Source organism: Drosophila albomicans, chromosome 3 (assembly GCF_009650485.2).
Source record: "Drosophila albomicans strain 15112-1751.03 chromosome 3, ASM965048v2, whole genome shotgun sequence".
Classification (NCBI taxonomy): Eukaryota; Metazoa; Arthropoda; class Insecta; order Diptera; family Drosophilidae; genus Drosophila; species Drosophila albomicans.
Window position 1 is genome coordinate 41,254,465 of NC_047629.2, and position 20,695 is coordinate 41,275,159.

General features: G+C 35.6%; 2 protein-coding genes across 2 annotated transcripts; both read right to left on the reverse strand.

Annotated features, from left to right (window-relative positions):
• Positions 1 to 7,673: 7,673 nt before the first annotated feature.
• On the reverse strand, positions 7,674 to 10,269 carry LOC117572414 (larval cuticle protein A2B). Its single transcript, XM_034255196.2, has 5 exons — positions 10,229 to 10,269; positions 9,993 to 10,144; positions 9,759 to 9,855; positions 9,449 to 9,673; positions 7,674 to 8,115 (listed from the first exon to the last, which is right to left on the reverse strand). Exons 2-5 carry the CDS (start codon positions 10,080 to 10,082, stop codon positions 7,967 to 7,969), a joined length of 561 nt encoding a protein of 186 aa, XP_034111087.2. The 5' UTR covers positions 10,083 to 10,144; positions 10,229 to 10,269; the 3' UTR covers positions 7,674 to 7,966.
• Positions 10,270 to 18,886: 8,617 nt separating this feature from the next.
• Positions 18,887 to 20,461, reverse strand: LOC127565563 (cuticle protein 7-like). The gene is made up of 3 exons (XM_052004674.1): positions 20,372 to 20,461; positions 20,134 to 20,265; positions 18,887 to 19,981 (listed from the first exon to the last, which is right to left on the reverse strand). The coding sequence occupies exons 1-3, from the start codon at positions 20,384 to 20,386 to the stop codon at positions 19,559 to 19,561; spliced, it is 570 nt and encodes a 189-aa protein (XP_051860634.1). The 5' UTR covers positions 20,387 to 20,461; the 3' UTR covers positions 18,887 to 19,558.
• Between the last annotated feature and the right edge of the window lie 234 nt (positions 20,462 to 20,695).

Consider the following 20,695-nt stretch of genomic DNA (forward strand, 5'->3'; position numbering starts at 1 on the left):
GCTTAGAGTTGTTATCTTGCCGCTGTTGTTGCTAAGGTTATTGCAGTTGTTGCTGTTGTTGTTGTTGCTGTTGTGGCAAAGGCCTCGCAATGTCGTGGCGCTACCGTTAAGTTGTAAATGCGCAAGTTACGAGTGCTGTTAACTCCACTGTGCAAAATTAAAGTTAACGACGGATTAACCAACATTGCAAAAAACGCAACATATCAGCGAGTTACGGGTAAGAACGGAAACTCAACTGAAATTAATGACACACAACGGATTATCAGATGAAAGTAAAGTTTGCTTAGGCAATCATTCATTAAGTATTAACTGTTCATATTTCGAATATTGTTATTGGTAAATTAATTTTGTAAGCTCTGTCTTCACATTTATAAGCTTAAAACAAAAGAGTAATACCTTAAAACGCGTTAAGTATTGTCATTTTATTTAAATATGACAAAAGGATGTTTAAAAATAAGAAGAAAACATTCAACTTAGTCTTTTCAAGTTACACAAATAAATTGCAATACAAAACCTAATAAAAAAAAACAATGTAAGAAACATAAATTTATAGAGGCAAAAAATATTTTCAAAAACTTCGAAAGGGTTTGAATATTAAGTAAGTTTAACAAATATAATTTATATATGGAGATTATAATTTGTGAGTTTATTCACAGTATATTTTCATTTCATACTACGTTCATACTATTTATTTGAATATATTTATTGACAAAAGTTCACTATTGTCTTAGTTTTTATTAGTGATAAATTCATAATTTCTGACTGATAACACAAAAACACTGACTAAAAATGTTTTTCATATATGTATTTTCTTTATTCTGGGACAATAATTTCTGACTGATTTTAAACATTCGTTTTATTTATTTCTTATACAAATTAATAATTTCTGAAAATAATGTATTTATTATAATTTGTGTATTTCTTAAGAACATTTTTTTTCAGTTCACACTGTTTCATATAGTAACATACGTTATAACATATTTAGTGTTAAGAATTCATGATTTCCATAATTTTAATTATTATTAAATTAATAATTTCTAACTTGCTTTATATATTTCGTTTGGTAAGCTAATAATTTGTGAATGACTCACTTTCGACTTATTTATTCTTTATGTTCAGAAATTTTTTTTCGGCTGTTTTTACAAATTTATTTTTATTTTGGCTATTACTTAAATTTTAGTATTCACACAAGTCGTCTATTTTTAGCTTTTTGTATTTATAGCATAACTGGCTTTTTATAATCCAAATAAGTCGGAAGTTATTCGAGTCGTGAAGTGTCCTATAAAACAATAACAAATACATTTACTTTGATTTTAATTTCAAAGTTTTAAAGCAACTCGTTTACAAGTTCTGCTTGCTTTTAATTGTCTTCCTGGCATAAAAGAAAATGCACCGAGTGTGTAAACTGTAGTTGGCAATTAAAAAGCGCCTGGGATAAAAGCTGAAGTGGAAAAGCGCTTAATGTGATATGCGAATCAACAAAACAAACACAGACACACGCTGCAAAAGAAATCGCTTCGATTCGGCTATGCAATGAAAACAAACAAAAAAAAAACCAAACACGAACCAGTTTCCAATGCGAAATTTACATAATGTGCTTCAAATGGGCAGCAGGTAAATATAAATCTCCCGACAGGTCAACAGCATAAACAACAACAATAAAAGCCAAAAGCAATGACAATGACAATTGTATGCGAAACTTGCGGAAAAAGGCTCAAAACTAGCCACAGTTCCCCATTCAGTTTGCACTCCTTTAGTTGGCAGCCCAAACATGCAAAACCGAAATTGAAGTTCATGGAAAATCAATTGCATGAAAGTTGTTGCCCCGGACCAAATGAAGGGGAACTATAGTAGATCGTTGTGTTATGTCCGAATGCTATTTATGCTATTGAACTTTGCTTCATGCAAATTGAAATTTACAGTTGTTTGCAGTTGCAGTTCAGTTGATATTTTTTTGTTGGTAAGTAATTGCTGCAAATTTTTTAATACATATCTAAGCTGCATACAAAAATTAAAAAAAGGAAAGGCAACTCAAGCGATTTGTGTTGCTTCCTTTACACTCACTTTGTGGCTTGTTTGATGTTAGTACTTGTTGTGCCTTTTGCCTTTTTGTCTTTGCCTTTGCCTCTGCCTGTATCAATGGCAAACACTTTGCAACTGCCACGCTCTGCTCTGTGTAGTGTTTGAAGTGCACTTCCACAGAGATGTTTCGAAAGTTGCCTGTCAGTTTTGTGCTGCAGAGATTCTGAGATTTAGTTGACAGCGCAAACCAAAAAGCGACCTTAATTGTGTGTGTGTGTATAACATATGCATAGTATGTATAATTTGTTACTAAATTTAGCAAATTAGTTCAGCTGTAATGCGATGAAGCAATCCTGCCAACTCCAACATCAAACTCCTTCTTTGTACGCCTCCTCCAAGCCAGACTTTGTTGTTGTTGCTGCTTTTGTTGTTGGTCGACTTTTGGCGCTTTTGTTCAACAATAATTGCAAATTGTGCCGCACTCTTATGAGCACCCCGCCGCCCCTCCTTGCGCATGTTCGTGCTCTCCTACTAAGCTCCTATGCTCCCCATTCAATAAGCCACCACCTCACACAGTTAGTTAACAACAAAAGGGCATGATGCCGCAGTTTGTGTTTTGAGCCACGAAATAAAAAAAAAACAAAAAATACAGGCCGGCAGTAGCTTGTAACCACAAATTAGTTTGAACACCATAAAAAGCTGGCAACAAAACTGCAACAATGCAGCAACACCAACAACACATAAAACAAGTAAGAAAGCTAAGGTCGAGTGTGCTCGACTGTAAGATACCCGCTACCCATTTTTAATAGGAGCAAAACAATGAGATATTATTCTTGAAATATGCCGAATTAATATACCACAAAATTTCAAGAATATATCAAATACTATATTTGGTATATTGATATAGTACTACATGTTAAACATACCATAAGATACAAAAGTGTTTCTTAAATAACTTCTACAATTTTTATCTGATCGTAACCAAATTTTCAGGAATTATAAATACATGTACAAAAATTTGGCTCTAAATTTAAAATTATGTTACTCTTGTTATTGACCTGCGTTCAAACACAACAAATGCTGCTGAAAAAGAATTATACCTTTATCTATCATAGTCTGTGAGATCCAATGTTTCATACGGTCAGACAGAAAGAAAGATGCACATGGCTATATCAACTCGGCTGTTGACACTGATCAAGAAATTTTATACTTTATAGGATCATAGATGCCTCCCTCTGTCTGTTACATACAAAATTATAATACCCTTCTACCCTATGGTTAGCGGGTATGAATACGAAAAAAAAACAAAAACCAGCAGCAACATTAAAGCCTTGCAAAATTTCGCAAAAAACAAAAAAAAAAGGAAAATGAAAATGAAAATCCATGGCAATAATCAGTAAAACCCGTCTAACGACGCGTCGGCTGGAAAATCAGTTTTACTTGTTGATTTTTTCAATGTTGATAGCAAAAGTGACGCATCATCATCATCATCATATGGGAAGCTCATTGTTGTTGTTCTTAATGCTCATGAGTCAATAACACACACACAATCTCATAGTATCTACAAGTGATTTTGCAATATTGAAAACGTGCCGAGACAATCTCTTTAAAAGGGTCTTGATCGTGTGTGCTGCGATGTATCTAATGGATACGTGTATCTTAAGAATCGCCAAAGATGTTTGCATAATACAACACGAACAACAACAGCAACAACAACAGCGGCAGCAGCTACGAATAATCAAATAAATAAACAACAATAATACAAATAGAGCCATCAAGCAAATGGATTTCAAAGGCGCTTTAACCGCTTTTTGCCATCATTTAGGCGCTTGGCTCTCTGCTCGACAAAGTTTCATTAAACGAAATCTGTTTTTTTGTGGATTCATTTTGTTTACATTTTCATATTTGTTGTTACAAAAAAACAAAAACCGCAAATGGAGTTCAAGAGAGTTTGCGTTAAGTATAAAACGCGATTTATTTGTGGTTTATTTCTCACATTTTTGAGTTTTTTGTTTTCCGATTTCACACAAAAGTCGAGAGCCAGAGCTCTGCCTCGATTAGCGTTTCATTTCGGGATCAGCACGTGGCTAATTCATTTTCTGGCAAACGGAAATGCTAGCCGTAATTGTTAACAAATTACTTTAAATGGCCCATAATGAAATGCAATTAGCTATACGATATTCCAGCTAAAATATTTGTTAATTAGTATTAAAGTGATGGAACTATGCAAACTATTAGCGGAACTATAATTCCAAAGAACTTGTTTTAATCGCACGATGCTATGAAATCAATGTATAATGACTTTAGCTAAGATTCAGATGGTTTATGCAAGTTTATTGTTGCTTTTCAAATTGCTAATAATACAATGATAATAATAGCTATTGTCCAAACTATTTGTTGTAATTGTAGATACATTTGTATTAATATTAAGTGCTAGTCATTACAGAAGACCTTTGAGTGTTTAGTGTAATTTCAATTTTATTTCGCTGCTCATAATAAATTTAGTTATAGCTTCATAAAATTGTTGGTAAATTGAACTGTTACTAAATTTATTGTAAAAATGGTACAGCAAAAGTAATTAAAGTAATACTAAAATAATATGTTTATTTTATTGTCATATCGATGACTTCATAAACCACCAGATAATCGGTAATTAAAAGTTCATCTGGCTCAGCACTTCTAAGCACAAGCAATTAACCTGTTTGAAACAATTAAAACTCTAAAAATAGATAAAAAAAATCAAATAATAATTTTATATGACAAGAAACTGCTGCAGCTGTCTGATATTAATATGCTTGGATGACATTTTGTATATATTGTACTCTGTGGTATATTTTAAATGTATTAGTATTTTTGCTATATTAATTTAATAAATTTTAATAATGCTTTGAAACTTATAAGTAATTTTGATATACTAATTTCATATATTACTGCTTTAATATTTGTTTGTAGATTAATTGGATTTATTTATACGCCGCTTTCATCCTTATAAGTATTTTTAGTATATTCATTTCATATATTTTAATACTACTTTCACAGCTTTTAAGGCTTTCTACCTTTTTTCTTTTATACTTTTCTTCATAATTTCGCTTCACTCTCGATTTTTCCTTTACATAACCTGTTCATGGCCCTTCTCAATTTCTCATAGCCAATGGCAAACATAACTTTGATTATGCTCTACTTATTAATCCGTGAATATGTTTTTTTTTTTGTTTTTTTTTTTTTTTTTTGGTAGTTTCGTGAGACACAGATGTGAGCCCAATAGTTCACATACCACCCATCAAACATTTCTCAGCCAAGAAAAATGAGGCTTAAATTATTGGCCTGGCATTTAACATGACAGCCACATTAAATTGTCCACTTTGGCAACCTGTGCCGGCTCCATATACGAATGTATCTGTGTTTCTGTGCGCACAAACACACATTGGTTTATAAAGAAATAGGTGTAAGCAAGTTGGCTGCCGGCGTTGCTATAATTGAGGTTTGGCGGCGCTGACACAGCCCCGTCCCCAGCTTGGACCGTCTTGGCCCGGCATAGCCGGAGGCTTTAAGCATCTGGGCGAGCGCTCTCTTAAGGAAATGCTGCCACAGACGGCTAGTCAAGATTTAAAAGATTTTAATTGTCACTTTCGTTGGCTTTTTTCAGTCACCAGGCGAAATTTCAAAAATGTTAATACAAAATTAATGCGCTCGAAAAATAAATGAGCATTGTGCAAGCGACTCGTATTTTTATTTATAGGTGTTGATGTTGGCGTTTGGCATTGCAAATGCAGTTCGTAATTCAATTGACAAAGTGCATCCACTTATCATGCGATTTAATGTAAGTTTTATGCAAAACCTAAGAGACGTCTTAGAATCCGAGTCTCAATTAGGAATCACTGGGACCAGTTACAGCTTAGCCTTGAGCCAGTTTAATCCGGCACTAAGAAGATGACGTCGGGGCTGGCTAAGTAAACCAGCTAATCTATTGCATTGAGCAATGATTTTGAATGGATTAGCTGAATGCCCGCAACTGGAATTCGCTGTTGAATCACAATCCGGACCGGTTGCATTTATGCACAACTGTTACTAAAGTTATTAACGTCGAATTCAAATCGAATTCATTTACTAATTAGTCAAGTGTTAAATGAAACGATTTGCTCGATTTATGCTGTATCCAGTTGCGCCACAATGGATCTATTACTACATTAAGCTGGCGTTAATCAAGCCAAACATGTGTATAATGAGTCGTATACGTGATAAAAACCAAACGCGATCATAAAATGGGGGTGTGCGACATTAATGACATTCTTTACTCTGAAAGTACTGAAAGTAAAACAAGTTCAAGAAACTGTTTATACAGTTATCGGCCAAGAAGTCGACTTTAAGATTTTCATAAAATAAACAGCCTCAAGGTATGTTAATATATTTTTTATTCAAACAAAACTTTAAACTTTAGTTTGTTTACAATCCCCTAAAAAGCTTTTGAGTAAGCCTTAATAAGCTGTGCACATATTAAAGCTTATTCGAAAAGCTTAACACTTTCGATCTTGATCTTAAAGCTTTATGATCTTGGTTCAATTGGTCAGCGGAAACAGCCGGAAGAAAGCTTTCAATGGCCAATTAAGATACACAAATGGGCCAGTCAAACAGTTCATCAGCAACAAAAAAAAAACGAGACTCACTTATATAAGAAAACAGTTGCAAATTTGCTGACCGTAAAAAAGTTGTTGCTGGCTGCAGCACAGAGCGAGTAACCCGAGAAGAGCGGAAATCTACAACCACGCTAACTTTTTAACTATTGTCATTTATTTCAATACACAAATTCAATGTTCGGCTTAAATGTAACCGCGCTCAATTGGCCATGAATTATTGCAGCAATAACGAAATAAAATATGCTTAAGAAATATTCAAATAAATTACATTTCAATCGTTGAAATAATAGCAATATATTTGATCAAGTGCAAATTACGCCGCCAACGTTGAAAGCCAAGTCTGTTAGGTGGGAACTGTTGCATCTGCTGCCAGTTGAGCGAAGAGCCCACATCACTTTGTAAAATTATGGAACGGTTTTATGCATAATTACGTATCGCTCGTAAATACTTTTTGTCGGCAAGATCATTAAAAACTGCGTTAAAAATTAGTTCCCAGACTGCAGCAAATAAAAGTATAAACTAGTTTATAAAGAGTATATCTTTATGGGGTTGATAAAAAGCGAAAGGTTAAGCTTATGCAAGACATCTTCCATTTGATTCCTATGCCATTTTTATTTCCATAATGATGAAAATTTTATTAGAAAAACATCATTATTTGTTGACACTTATAAAAGACATTTTCCATCTGATTTCTATTCCATTTTCTTTTCTAAAATTACCAAAAGTTTATGACAAAAACATTATTATTTTATTGTCATAAATAAAGGTTTTCTTTCATCTGTTTCCCATACCATTTTCATTTCCATAAGTCCCAAAATTTTCTTAGAAAATCATCATTACTTATAAAAATCATCTTTCATCAGATTTCTATTCCACATTCATTTTCATAAATACGAAAATTGTACCAAAAAAACATCATTATATTTTTGTCACTTATAAAAGTAATTTTTGTTACTTTTTCTATATTCTTTTCTATTCACATAAATACCAAAGAAAAACATCATTATATTTTTGTCACTTATAAAATGTTGTTGAAACTTTATTTTACAGAAAAATTCACAACTTAAATTAGCATCCATATCATTATTATCTTACTCAGCTTCAGTGTGTCAATTGTCATATGTGTTTGTGTGTTTGTGTGTGTGTGTGTGGGTCAGCATGTTGACAGTATGTGTGGATCTCAAAACAAAAATGTTTAGCAACGACACAACTGCTTTAAGGGTCGACTTAAATACTCCAAGCTAGAGTTGTATTTTGTTTTTGTCATTTCTTCTATACAAACTAAATTGCGCTTAGCTTAGCCGAGATGCTTAATAGTGAGATGTCGCATAGGGACTCGCATAGTGACCATAGTGTCCGGCATCGTATTGTGGCACATATTCGTACTGAGCCTGGTTGTAGTAGCCATCATCGTAATCGTAGTGAATGGGCGCGGCAGCGGGGGCATAATGCTTGTTGACTTAAAGTACAAAATGACCAGTAAATATTATCAGAGATTTGTTTTCAATTGTTGTAAATGAAATGATTCAGCAGCTGGTAACGGTTTGTTTTGTAAATTGGCTCAAGAGATTTTTCTTTTTCGGATTGTCACGAATTTGTAACGAGCAAAGTCAATTGGTCACAGGTGTTGTTGTTTTTGCGCTAGTTTGTTGTGGAACTTCCTTTTCATCTCAATGCTTTTGTGCATGCAAATTTAAGCAAGCCGAAGTTTGTTGCCTAAGTCTTTTGTTTTGGGCATTCGGCAAAAGTTTTGTGTGGGTGCGTTTGCTGTGCGATTCTTAATTATGAAAATGGTAGACAACGATTAAAATGATTTTCACATGCAGTCACAACAACAATCACAACAACAATTCCCAGCAACAGTTGCGACATTGAGAAAAGATGTTGGCTTGAGGTTAAAAACTGAAAATGGGCAACACAATTTTCCGCACAGCATTTTTTTTGCGTTTTGTTGCTGGAAAAGCGCCAACTCAATGCGCTGCTGCTACTGCTGCTGCAATATGGCATAATTAGTGTGGGAAAAAAGGTTTGGAAAATGATGTTATATGAGTGAGAGGCAAATGCACAACAAAAACAAAAAAAAGAAGTGTTAAACAAAAAACTTGAACTAATCTCGACTGCATCAACGAACTCATGACATAATTAACAGTTGCGTGGGCGTGTGGTGCATTGCGATTAGTCAACAAAATGCAGTCTTAAGAAATGTTACACATTTCACGATGCGATGATTCAGTTTAGTCGCCTCACTGCGCTCACTGCACACACACTCACAGCTAATTGCCATGCAAAGCGGGGAAGGAAAGGAATTACACAACACTCAGAGCAGGGCAGGGCAAATAGCTAAATGATAATTATGTATTATAATAGAAATATGGTAAACATGTGCATAACTAGACGGCAGAGAATTCAATGCTGATTCAGTAGGCTGCATAATAATCATCTGCCTCCGCTGCAATTGTTGTCTGCTGTTGCTGCTGCACAGTAGCCAGCACAAAGATGTCATCGTATTCGTCGTCTGGCCGCAATTTGCGATATTGATTGTTAAAATAGTTGGCATGACGCCTGAACAGCTTGAGCATGCGATACGTGTTCATGCCTAGAAAAATTCAATAATAACAACAACGGCAAATGCACCAAATATGTCAGACAAAGTGTCTACAATTAACTAACTGTTACCAACAACAAACAACCACAAACTAGCTGGAGGTGCATGAGGGCTGCTAAATAGTAAATCAGGGAGTGCGGATCCATTTCATCTAAATCACAGTAAGATACTTGAACTTCTCACTCACCATAAGGCGCTGGGGAAGCGACCACCACAGGAGCAGCCACAGGAGCCACATGCGGTTCATAGTGGGTCAGAATGGGCTTGTGGGCCACAATTGGTTTAGTGACCAGCGATTGAGCGTGCACAGTGGGGCCAGACTTGGTGACAACCGCATTGAAGCCGTGAATGGGATCAGCCGTGTAGTCCACAGTGCGAATGGAGCCATCGGGTTCGACCAGCGAATATTGACCTGCGAAGAAAGAGTGAAGAAAGTAAATTGTTGGGGGAAAAATTGTAAGTAAGAAATATATAAAAGTTTTTTAGTTTGTATTTACCCTTGACAACATCACCATCGCGAGTTTCATGCTGGGATTTCACATCGCCAGTCGTATGATCTGCCACACCATAGTTGAAGGCATATTTGGGATGATCCTTTTTTGACAAAACCAAAAACGAGAGCGTAAAAATTATTAAAAATAATAAACACACAAGTTTCACTTTCAGTTTTCTTTGAATTCACTTTTTGTTTAGTGTTCGTTGGCACACTCAAAATTGTAACAGCCACTCACATAGTAATCCACAGCGTATCCTGGCCGCGCCACAGTAACACTGGCGAACAGAGCCATCGAAAGGATAACAAAGCACATGAAATTTGCCATTTCGTTTAAGATTTTTATACTCGTTACGATATATATATTTTTGTATGGAATTTGGTAATTCGCTAGAATTGAAAAACAAAACACACAAAAATTCAAAATTCAATTAGAGCACTTTTATGAAGACACAGTTTTTGAATTGTATTTACTTTTAGTACTGCAACGGCAAGAGATACAAACAACGCCAAGTTCACCGGAATACTGTGGCTATTCTAGTTTCGAGTTTCCATTTAAATAAGCGCGAAATGTGCGAAAACAGCCGAAGCAGCGGCAGTGGCAGCGGCAGCAAGACACAGTCACTCAACTGAGTCGATGCCGACGATGACGACGTCGCCGTTGACGTCGTGGTGAGCACAGCGAGAGAGAGAGAGAGACGACGCTTTTGTTGTGCGGCGCGAAATGAGGGGGGAGGCCATGTGAATGAAGTTGCAGCATGGATTGGATTGGGATGTTGCTACACTAACCCCGTTGAATGGGGTCTGGGCATGGAAGCAGTGCAGCAAATTGGCGACAGATTTCCAGAGCTGTCTATGCATTGTGTTTTCGATCCCCACATAATGAAGTCATCCAACACGATGGCAATCACTTTTGTTTTTGTTAGAATTGTGGCTGGTATTAATCATAGCTTAATCATTAATTTCCTTTTCATAACGAAAGACTTAGGCAACGAACTGCAGCGTAATAATTATTTTTGCCCTGGACTATAACAAATAGTATGCAATAAAATGCAATTTATTTTAACAACTTAATTCTAACGCAAATCGCTGACAATAAAATATAGTATCTCTTATACCTTAAACGAAAATCGGGTCAAGTTGTAACCAACAAAAAAGACACCAACAACAACAAAAACAATTGCCGCAATTGTTGTAGCCTTAACAAAAAGCCCTAGTTATTTGGCACATGCGAAATTCTCAGTGATCTGATCTGAATGAAAACCAACAACAAAACCGAAACAGACTTCTTGAAGTTCGTATTTAACCCCGCAACCTCCCCCTTTCTTGCTAGTTTATTCTTGTCGTGCTCTGAAGGTCAAGCGCGGCAGCAAAGTTCAAACGCAGTTCCATTCTAGGCAGCGAATAAAAGCAAAAGCGGCGCAAAAAAAAAGAATATGACACCAGCAATTTAAACTAATTTATATTTTTCTTATAACTATAACTATAACTTGTTATGGTCAAGTTTTTTAGTTGCTCAATAATCAATAATGAATTAGCACCGCGTCACTTTTTAATAAGACTCAATTGACCAGAGTTGAAGACTTAAAAAAAAATGATTATTACCACAGAAAAGGACTTTGTAATAGAAAGGCTTATCATAAAAGTTGTGTCGTCTGTATTTTGTTGAGGTATTTATTATAATTACTAACATTTCATGCTGCATTTTTCATTGTCATCTCTGGCTGTTAAACGGCTGTATTCCCACGCATATTGTACGCTAAATATATTGAACTAATTAAGCCAAAGGTGAATGTTAGTTAACTCCCAAAGAACATTTTATACTCTTGTTGAAAAGATAAACATCTGCAAAATAATTATTCAAAGAGCACCTTTGACTCACTTTTGATTTAACTAGCTTGTAAATTAATTTAACTCAAAATTTGCAATATCAAAATTTTGCATTAGAAATGTTTGTCAGTTTTTAAAAATTGTAGTATCTAAATGTTTATTCACTTTTATTAATCATAATATAACCAAAGCTAGAGAACTCTAAGTTAGAGTATCTCTCTTCTAATTTGCTATTAACTAAGTGGTTAATTGGACTAGGTACAAAGTTAGCAGCTGTTTGTGGTATGAAACAAATGATATGCATGTGAATTTAGCACAAATTGTTGAACTACTCATGAGTAATTTGTCGTTATGAAGTACAATCGAGTGAGAAAGAAAGAGCAACGTTATTTAAATCAAAGAAACCGATCAAGAATATATATGCTATTTAGCGAGTGATTTATGGTTTCACAGATCAACAAAAAAAAAAACACAGTGGAAAAAAGCTATCCAAAGAGTAATAAGATCGCTGAGACAATTTCAGTTGGAGTCTAAAGTTTTGCTCATCCTTGAACCACGACGAGAACGTGCCAATTGAGGTTGGCAGCTAACAAACTTATTAGAAATATTGACAAACCGCAAGAGTCACAGCAAAACCCACAACAACAAAAACAATTTGCGCTCAAGTTAATAATATGCGCTAGTTTATGCCCAGGTCAACATTCGAGCCAGCTGCCCATTTTCACATAATTAAAAAAGCGAGGGGCGTACTAAAGACTCTAATTAGAGTGAGTTTCATATGCGGAGAAGTGCGCGAATAGCCAACGAAATAATATTTCGTTAATTTTCTTTTGGCAAACAACCTTCAGCACTTGCATACATTTGTCTCCCATCGCAGTCTCTGCCTCCGTCTAAGGTTTTAGTTTTTTGCGGTTTGGCGGCAGTCGAAAGACAAAAAAGTACAACTAAATACTAGATTAAGTCAATTTGCATGTTTGTGCTCGCCGCCAAAGCGTTTGGCCACGCAGACATGCTAACTTCAAGTCCAATTCTCGTGTCTCTCTCTCTATCTTGCTCTCTTTTTTGGTTGGGAAAAATCCGCAAAACGATTGTCGGCATTTTCCGAAGGTTTTCCATATGCAGCAGCAGCAGCTTGACAGAATTTTTGTAGGTAAGCTAAACTTGTGCGTGCCTTGCAGCAAAATGTTTTTGCCCCTTCGTTTCTTCCTCCATGCTGACTATTAAAGTACAATAAACATAACTAAGCATCTGTATAAAATGTGACGTACACGCTAATGTCTAGAATAAATTTTGAAATTCACATATTCATATATTTTTTTATGTTAAATGTGGCATGCAGTTGAATTTTGTGACTTTACGATGGAGCGTGTGGCAGGTGGGAGTGGAATTTCCATTATGTTTTGCCAAAAATAATGCGAAACATTAATTTGAAAGAGCTCTAAAATAAAATTAAGTAGATCGTTAAAATATGAAATATATTTGATAGCCGCTGATGGGAATACAAATAAAAACTAATTTTAAGAAATTCAGAAAAAATGAATTGATAAATCTGTTTATTTAAATTTTGAATAACAATGAAAAGTTGGTAGTAAAAAAATCGAAACAGTTTTATTTGAAAATGTTGATTATAAAAATCTTTTGATAAAAAACAAAAATAATTAAGGAATAACTCTTATTATTATACAAATAATTTTAAGCAAAATCAAAATAAAATTTGTTAAATCTATTTTGTAAAGAAATAACTTATATTTTTCACTAATTTATTAGAAACAAATTTTAACAAATTAAAAAAAAAAAATAATATGGAAAAATCTATGTATCAATTTATGAGAACAAATAAAAGCGCTGTCGGAGTTTCCTAAAAATAGTTTTAAAGAAGATTTTTATTTTTAGATTTGCTACAAATAAATAATTTAAATAAATTGTTGACAAAATGATTATATATATTTATGTGCTTAATTTAAATTAGAATAAGAAAAAAAGGAAATGATTTACCATAACATTTATTCAATAAAATTATAAAATAAAAATAAGAAAAATTAATGAAAATGATTGAGATAAAAATACTCAATTAAAAATCATACAAATGTTAAACAAAATGTTAAATATAAATTTCTTAAACTATACATTAATCACATTATTTAGTTGATCTGATAATTGCATCACTTCCGAAATGTTTTCTCATTAAAATCAACAAGTCGCGCCCTCATCGCTGTCCTCCATTCGCTGCTCGATTCTGACAATGCAATTGAAGATGTGCCAACGCCCCGTGAAGACGCAAATTTGAGTCAAATGAAGATTGAACCCGGCCAAGGCAGCACGAATTGAAGCCAGCTCTATTTTTGTGGGCAATGATGACGACGACGATGACGACTTTGACTTGGTTTACTTTTAGACGCTGTCATAGCTGGGCCAGGTTGGTCACCTAATTTGAGCTTATTTACACAAAACCACAAACTAATTTGACAATGGACAGTGGGCAATGGGCAATAAGCATTTGCTTGAGGTAAATTGTCGCTTGCAACATGCGGCGAAGGTGACTTCAAGGTGCGAATGTTGCAAGTGGAGTGTAGCGTAGAGAGTTGTGGCAGTGGAAAGTGAGTGTCTGTATCTTTGTGGTGTGGGTGGGCATCATTGTTGTCGCTTAGTTGGACATGGCTGAGTGCCTTAGCCACTGCCGCATCTTCAGTGTTCGGGCCAATTGACTGACCATTGTTAACAAGAGCTTGTAACGCGCCATGAAAATGACCCGTGGCAAATGTGGTCGCTGTAATAAAATGCAAATTAATGGCTTCCAGTTCCAAAGAGAAGCTGCTATAAATTTTCAGTTTGTTTGCTGCAGCTTCAACCGAGCGAGCGAGCGAGAGAGAGAGAGAGAGCGATGGAAGTGAATTCTCGCACCTTTTGGGCCAATTTGTTGCAGGCAGCTGAGCTGAGCTGATGTTGCTACCACCATGACTTGCCGCCATGCATCAAATTAACCCCCAAATAATCCAGTTAGCTTTGTTATATAATTGACGCTGACAGGCAGCATGCATAACTACTCAACTACGTTGAGATGATTATGCCAAAGTCATGATATCTTGCAGCCCCTTCATCAACTGCTCCTCTGTTGAAATGTTTATTTATGCGCAGCAAAATGCAAATCGCTTATAACTCTAATTATGTCTGCCCAGTTGATCACTTGGTCGGTTGGGCAGTTAGCCAGTTGTTCGCTTTACTTGTTGTCCAGCATTAGTTAATTATTAATGACATTTTTCAATTACGCAGACAGGCAGCGACATTTACATGGCACATTGGTGTGATTTCGCTTTACGATGGAAGAGGTTTGATTAAAAGTAAATTGAAATTATCATTTAGTATTTTCTGAAGACGAGCAAAAATTGCAATCGAAGTTTAAAAGAAAAGAATGTAAGCTGCTAACGATTGTGCTCGACTGAGTGATACTCTCTTCCCGATTTCAATAATAACATACAAAATGAAAATACCGAAAAATACTGATATAAACAGAAATGTACATTTGGTATATCTATATACCGCTATTGACAAAATATACCATAGAGCTTTAAGTATACCAGAATGTTAACTAAAGCTACCAAGACCCGACTGGATACTCTTTTTAAATAAATTCTAAGATTATTATCCAATATCGAATTTTCAGGAATCAAAGTATAATAAATAATATTTTTTACCCTTGAACAAGTTTCTTTACTTATGTTTTATGATATTTTAATTCACAAAAAATTTATTTTTCAGTTGTAAAATTTCTTATTAGATTTGTCTTTAAGTTTGTAATTTAAAAAAATTGTAAAGTTTATTTAAATTATAAATTTAAAATGATGTAATATATGTATATATTTTTCTTGTATTATATTGTTTTTATTTAATTAAAAGTTTTATAAATTATATGTAGTTGATATTAGAAGTGCTTGCCTGCAATTATTGCACATAAAATTTCTTAAATTCAAATAAAGTTCTAACCACTGTGCAGCTGACAATTGCGACGCATCACCGTAATCCAGTAAGAAGTCTCGGCGAGTTTCAGTAGCGCCATGCATTTGATTATCTATAAATTGTATTAGCGGCTCGAGCTGGCGATGCATATCTACGGAATGTATGTATCTTAATGTTGTTCTACAGCAAACGAAAACGAAACCGAAGCAGAGCAAGTGTTGAACAGGGGGAGGAGGGAGATCGATCGCTGCGAAGTTATTCGTACTTGAATGTCAACAAGTTGATTCAATTGACCAAGTGCAAGCAAAAACAAAAAGTCGTTAGTAACTGTCATTTATTGATGAAGAAGATTGCCAGTCGACTACGACAAAGTTGCATATACATACATATAATACATATTGCTGATATTTTGCCATCATTGAAATGTGGATGTAGAAAAGGTTATTGGAGCAATGAGTAAATGAGTAGCTTTACCTACTCGGTTTTTTGCCAGTCACCGGGGCAGACATTGAGCTGATTTGAACGTGAGTATTTCGGCCAACACGTATACGTAGCGTGTGTTTGGGGCATTTAAAGATTTTCGCCAGCCAGCGGAACTTCCTTCCGGCATTTCCTAGCTTAGAGTGAGACGTGCATAATGGAAACCTCAACCCAAGTAAACAGATGACCTTAACTGTTAAAGAACCCGGCCACAGGGCAGCTGTGCTTAGTCTAACCAAGAAATGTCCAACTTAAGTCTCTGACTAGGCGCTGTCTAATTAATGGAGTGCACGTAAAATGTTTAAAGTATTTTTCTTCTTTTCGTATTTTGCTTTACTTCTTTGTATTGTTTCATTTTTTTTTTCTTCTTTTTTTTGGCGCACATTTAAACGCTTCGCTGATTTTTTTCGATTTTCTGGCTATGATAAATTTGTCTGTGCGCCACATTTGAGGCGTCTTCAACGTTTTTGTCTGCTCAAAGTTGTATCTTCACGTTGCGACCATTAAGTGATCAATATGCATATGTATATATCGCTTTCTTGTTGTTTGTTTTTCTTTTTGTTTTGTTTTGTTGTTGCTTCTTTTGGCAGTTCACACATTAAAGTGACGGAAGTAACAAGATTTGTTGCACGACGGAAGCGACTTCACTCCATAATGTTTATGTTTATAACTGATTATTTTACATGAGCCACATACGCCCACAACAACTTGTGACCACATTGGCTACCAATCGGCAGGAGAGATAATTGGAGCAGGCTTCCGTCAATTTGTGGTCGCCAGGGATTGTTATCGACACAGTCTGGAAGTGGCAATGAAAGATGAGAGCTTTTACGGCATTAAGCAGATGATTGAATGCAGTTGCATCGGAAGTGGCTGAGACCCGAGACTGTCTTTGACCTTGTGACTGAGTTGGCCCCAAAGTCTGTCTACACAAAGTTTGCATTTTTATTTGATTAAGTAAAAAATTTTGACAAACTAAGTGACATTATTCTAATTCAATTGAAACCTTATAATCAATACAAACAACTTATTCAAGCCACATTATAAAGTGCAAAAATGTTTCTTTTAACTAAAGTCCAAACAAAATTTTAATCTCACAGCTCAAAAAAACTGTTCAGAATTTAACATATTTTTCTACTTATAACTCCAGCTCTTATATTCTCACAAAACATATTAGCAGCGCTAACAAAATTTTATAACTGGTTTCAGTTTAAGCCGCATTTTGCAGCTCAAAAGTATATTTCGTTAAAGCCATTAGTTTGTCAGCCCAAAAGTATACAAACAGCTAATGAGAAATCTAACGCCATCTAACAATCATTTTAATAAATTTGCTTCACTTATAGTTGCAATGTTTTAAACCAAAACTATTGAAGAATTGAAAAACATTATTTACAATATTTTCAAACTAATTAAATTAAATGCATAGGATGTATTAAAACTACTTTTGACATAATCATAAATTACTTATAAGAGCTATGGCAAATTACTTAATATTATATTTTGCAAGCCATTTTAATTGAGCTCAAACTAAATTGAGCTTACAATTAAGACATTTCGAAGTGCGTTATGAGCATGAGTTAATATTTAATTGACTTAACTGAGCTTGGCATAAATATATATGGTTTAAATATAATTAATTTTCGACTGCACTTTAAATTATATTACAAATTTTGCAAGCGCATTAAATATAAATGGAATGTTTGCTCTTTGCATAATTTAATATTCCACATTGTGCAGATTAACTTGTTTTTATCTGGGAATAACTGAATATGAAGCTGGATTCATATAGAAAACTGTCGATCTAGTTTACACATTGCATTGTGATTATGTCCGTTGACCCTCATTAGCAATTTACTACTCAATATCACTCATACGCACCTGTGTCCACACATTCACTTTTCTGTCTAAGAAATTAACGCCAATATCTTGAACAATCTATTCCTGAATTAAATCTATTTTAAAAGTAATTGCGTCACAAGCTGAATCATGACAATTCCTACTTTCAAAAATGGTAAAATATATAATTACTCTTCTATTATTATATGCTAATACTGTCTGCAATGCCCTGGAAACATTTTCTAAAGACGAAAGGTTATAATAGAATAAAATATTAATTCTTAACAATGCTCAATGACAACACGTAGTCTTCAACGGATCTTGGACAGCCTTGATTACACAACTGGCACTATCGATAATAATACTTCTGCTTCTTTTTAATGTCTACACCTGCTTGATTCTACCTTCACCTTTCAGCTGCCCACCCACAAATTAGCTAACCCATAATTGTCAATCAATATGCGCGGTCATGAGCATTGCATTGGCTAACTAACAATTTACATAACTTAACTTAGTGTTAGCCATGTTAGTTTGTTTCTGATTCTGATCACAAAATGTAAACCATAATTAACGTAAATGATTGCCAATTAAAGCGGATTGAAAGCGCTTAAAGTAAGCGTAAATAGAAAATCGCTGTCATCGTTGACAGTCGAATCAAGTGGCGAGATGTGAGAGTATGGCATAAAAATATATAAACAATAGTATAAAACTAGTTTATGCGATGATTTAATAGAAATCCCAGATGTCAATAAGAGTCATAGATTGTAAACGAAATAGTCGAGAGTTGAAAAATTATTCAGTTGAAGTTTCGAGAACTTTATAAGACTTTAAATATTGTAGTTGATAGAAAGATTAGATTATTTTGTAGATTGCAGTTACTAATAAAAGATTTTAGATTAAATATATTAAAACACTAAGAAAGGTAATAAGGAATAGTTGGTATAAAAATAAAAGTATTAGTAAAAGTTAATAGATCAACTGATTAGTAAATCCTGTTAACTTCAAGAGTTTGCAAAAAGTAAAAGATGCGTATTTTGATTTTTGTAATTCACTACATTTTATATTTATAGCATTTTGTCGCAGTTTCAATTAACTTAAAAATTAAACAGAAATTATGAGACATGTTACAAATTATAAATTCCCAATTTATATTTGTGTAATGTATATTCCATTCTGTAATCCTTTATAGCTTCTTCATCGTCATCTTGATCTTCAGTTATGATCCTCAGCAGTTTCATCTTTCATTTCGTTGGTGTGGCATTGTGTTGATGGGCGTTCATAGTAGTATATACAAAAAATAGATGATTCGATGTATAAATTACAAAAGAGAGTGAGAGAGTTGCATGAAAGCTGCATGTGTGTGAGAGTGATTGAGTGATTGATTGGTTGATTGAATGGGTGAGACAGAGACAAGGCGAATGAGCAAGAGTGATGACAAATGCTGAAGAGGTGTTTCATGTTGTGGCACTGCTCCCGATCTGTCGCTGTTCTGTTCTGTTCTTGATTATTTACAAAGTGTGAGTGACTTGAGTATTTTGCAGGCTTCAGCTTCAAACTTAATCAGGAGTCAATGGGTTTCGTAAAAAAATGGGTTGTCAACGTTGTCGTCGCGTGCTTAATAAATATGAAAAGGTTCGGGTGATTGTAGTTTGAGGATTGGGCGTTTGTCCGGGTTAGATCCTTCGGTGTTGTTGTTGTTGTTCCTTAGTAATGGGCAACATGCGCGTGAGCGTTGTGGGTGGCATAACCGTAGGCGGGCACGGCGGCGGCATGATGCGCCAGAGAGCCGGCATAGGGGACAGCTGGAGCAGCAGACACATGGTGGGCAATAGCGGGAGCCGAGTGAGCAATGGCCAGAGGAGCGGCATGGGCAACGGCCAGAGGAGCGGCATGGGCGACAATAGCGGGTGCGGGAGCATGGTGGACGGTGGGGGCGCTCTTGTGGACGACGGCATTGAAACCGTTGTGATCATCGGCGGTGTACTCAACGGTGCGCACCGAACCATCGGGCTCAACCAGAGAGTAGGAGCCCTTGACAACATCGCCATCGCGCACCTCATGCTGTGACTTCACATCACCAGTGTGGGAGTCAGCGACACCGTAGTTGTAGTGGTACTTGGGATACGCCTGTCGAACAAAGAAGCATAGAACAACAACAGTCAGATTACGATTGCATGTTGCACGCCACACAAAAGTGGCCGCAATATGCTAATGGACTCGATGCGGCCGACAGTTGTGAGAAAAATCTCATCAAAATGTCACGAGGGTCACACACTTACATGGTAGTCCAGACCCTCATCGTGGTGGCCATGGCCGGCATAGGCGAGAGCGGGGCCAGAGGCGTATAGAGCGGGACCGCCATGCAGGACACCGGCGGAGGCAGCGCTCAGGACAGCCAAGCAGATCAAAGACTGTGTTGCAAAAAAGTGTAGAATTAGGCACAAAACAATTTATGAAATTAGACACAGTTTTATGTTGCACTAGATCAGGGATCACTGTACTGTATGTGGCACTCACTTTGAAGAAAGCCATTGCTATGGTTTATTTAGAGTTTTTTGGGGGGTTTGTTGGTTGTAAGACGCGTGTGTGCGATACGTTGAGCTGAATTCAACTGATAACTAGAACCAAGAAGGAAGCCGCTTTTATATACAAAGACAACGCCCGAGTTGATGGCGCTGCGAACCGAAGCCGAAGCCGAAGTCAAAAGACACGATTAGCGAGCCGAACGCAAGGTAAGCTAACGAGCGAACGGTCAACGGCAATGGCAACAACAAATGCAGACGACAACACCAACAACCACAATTGCCATTTGCAAGTGAAGCCCAAGAAGTTGACGCACCA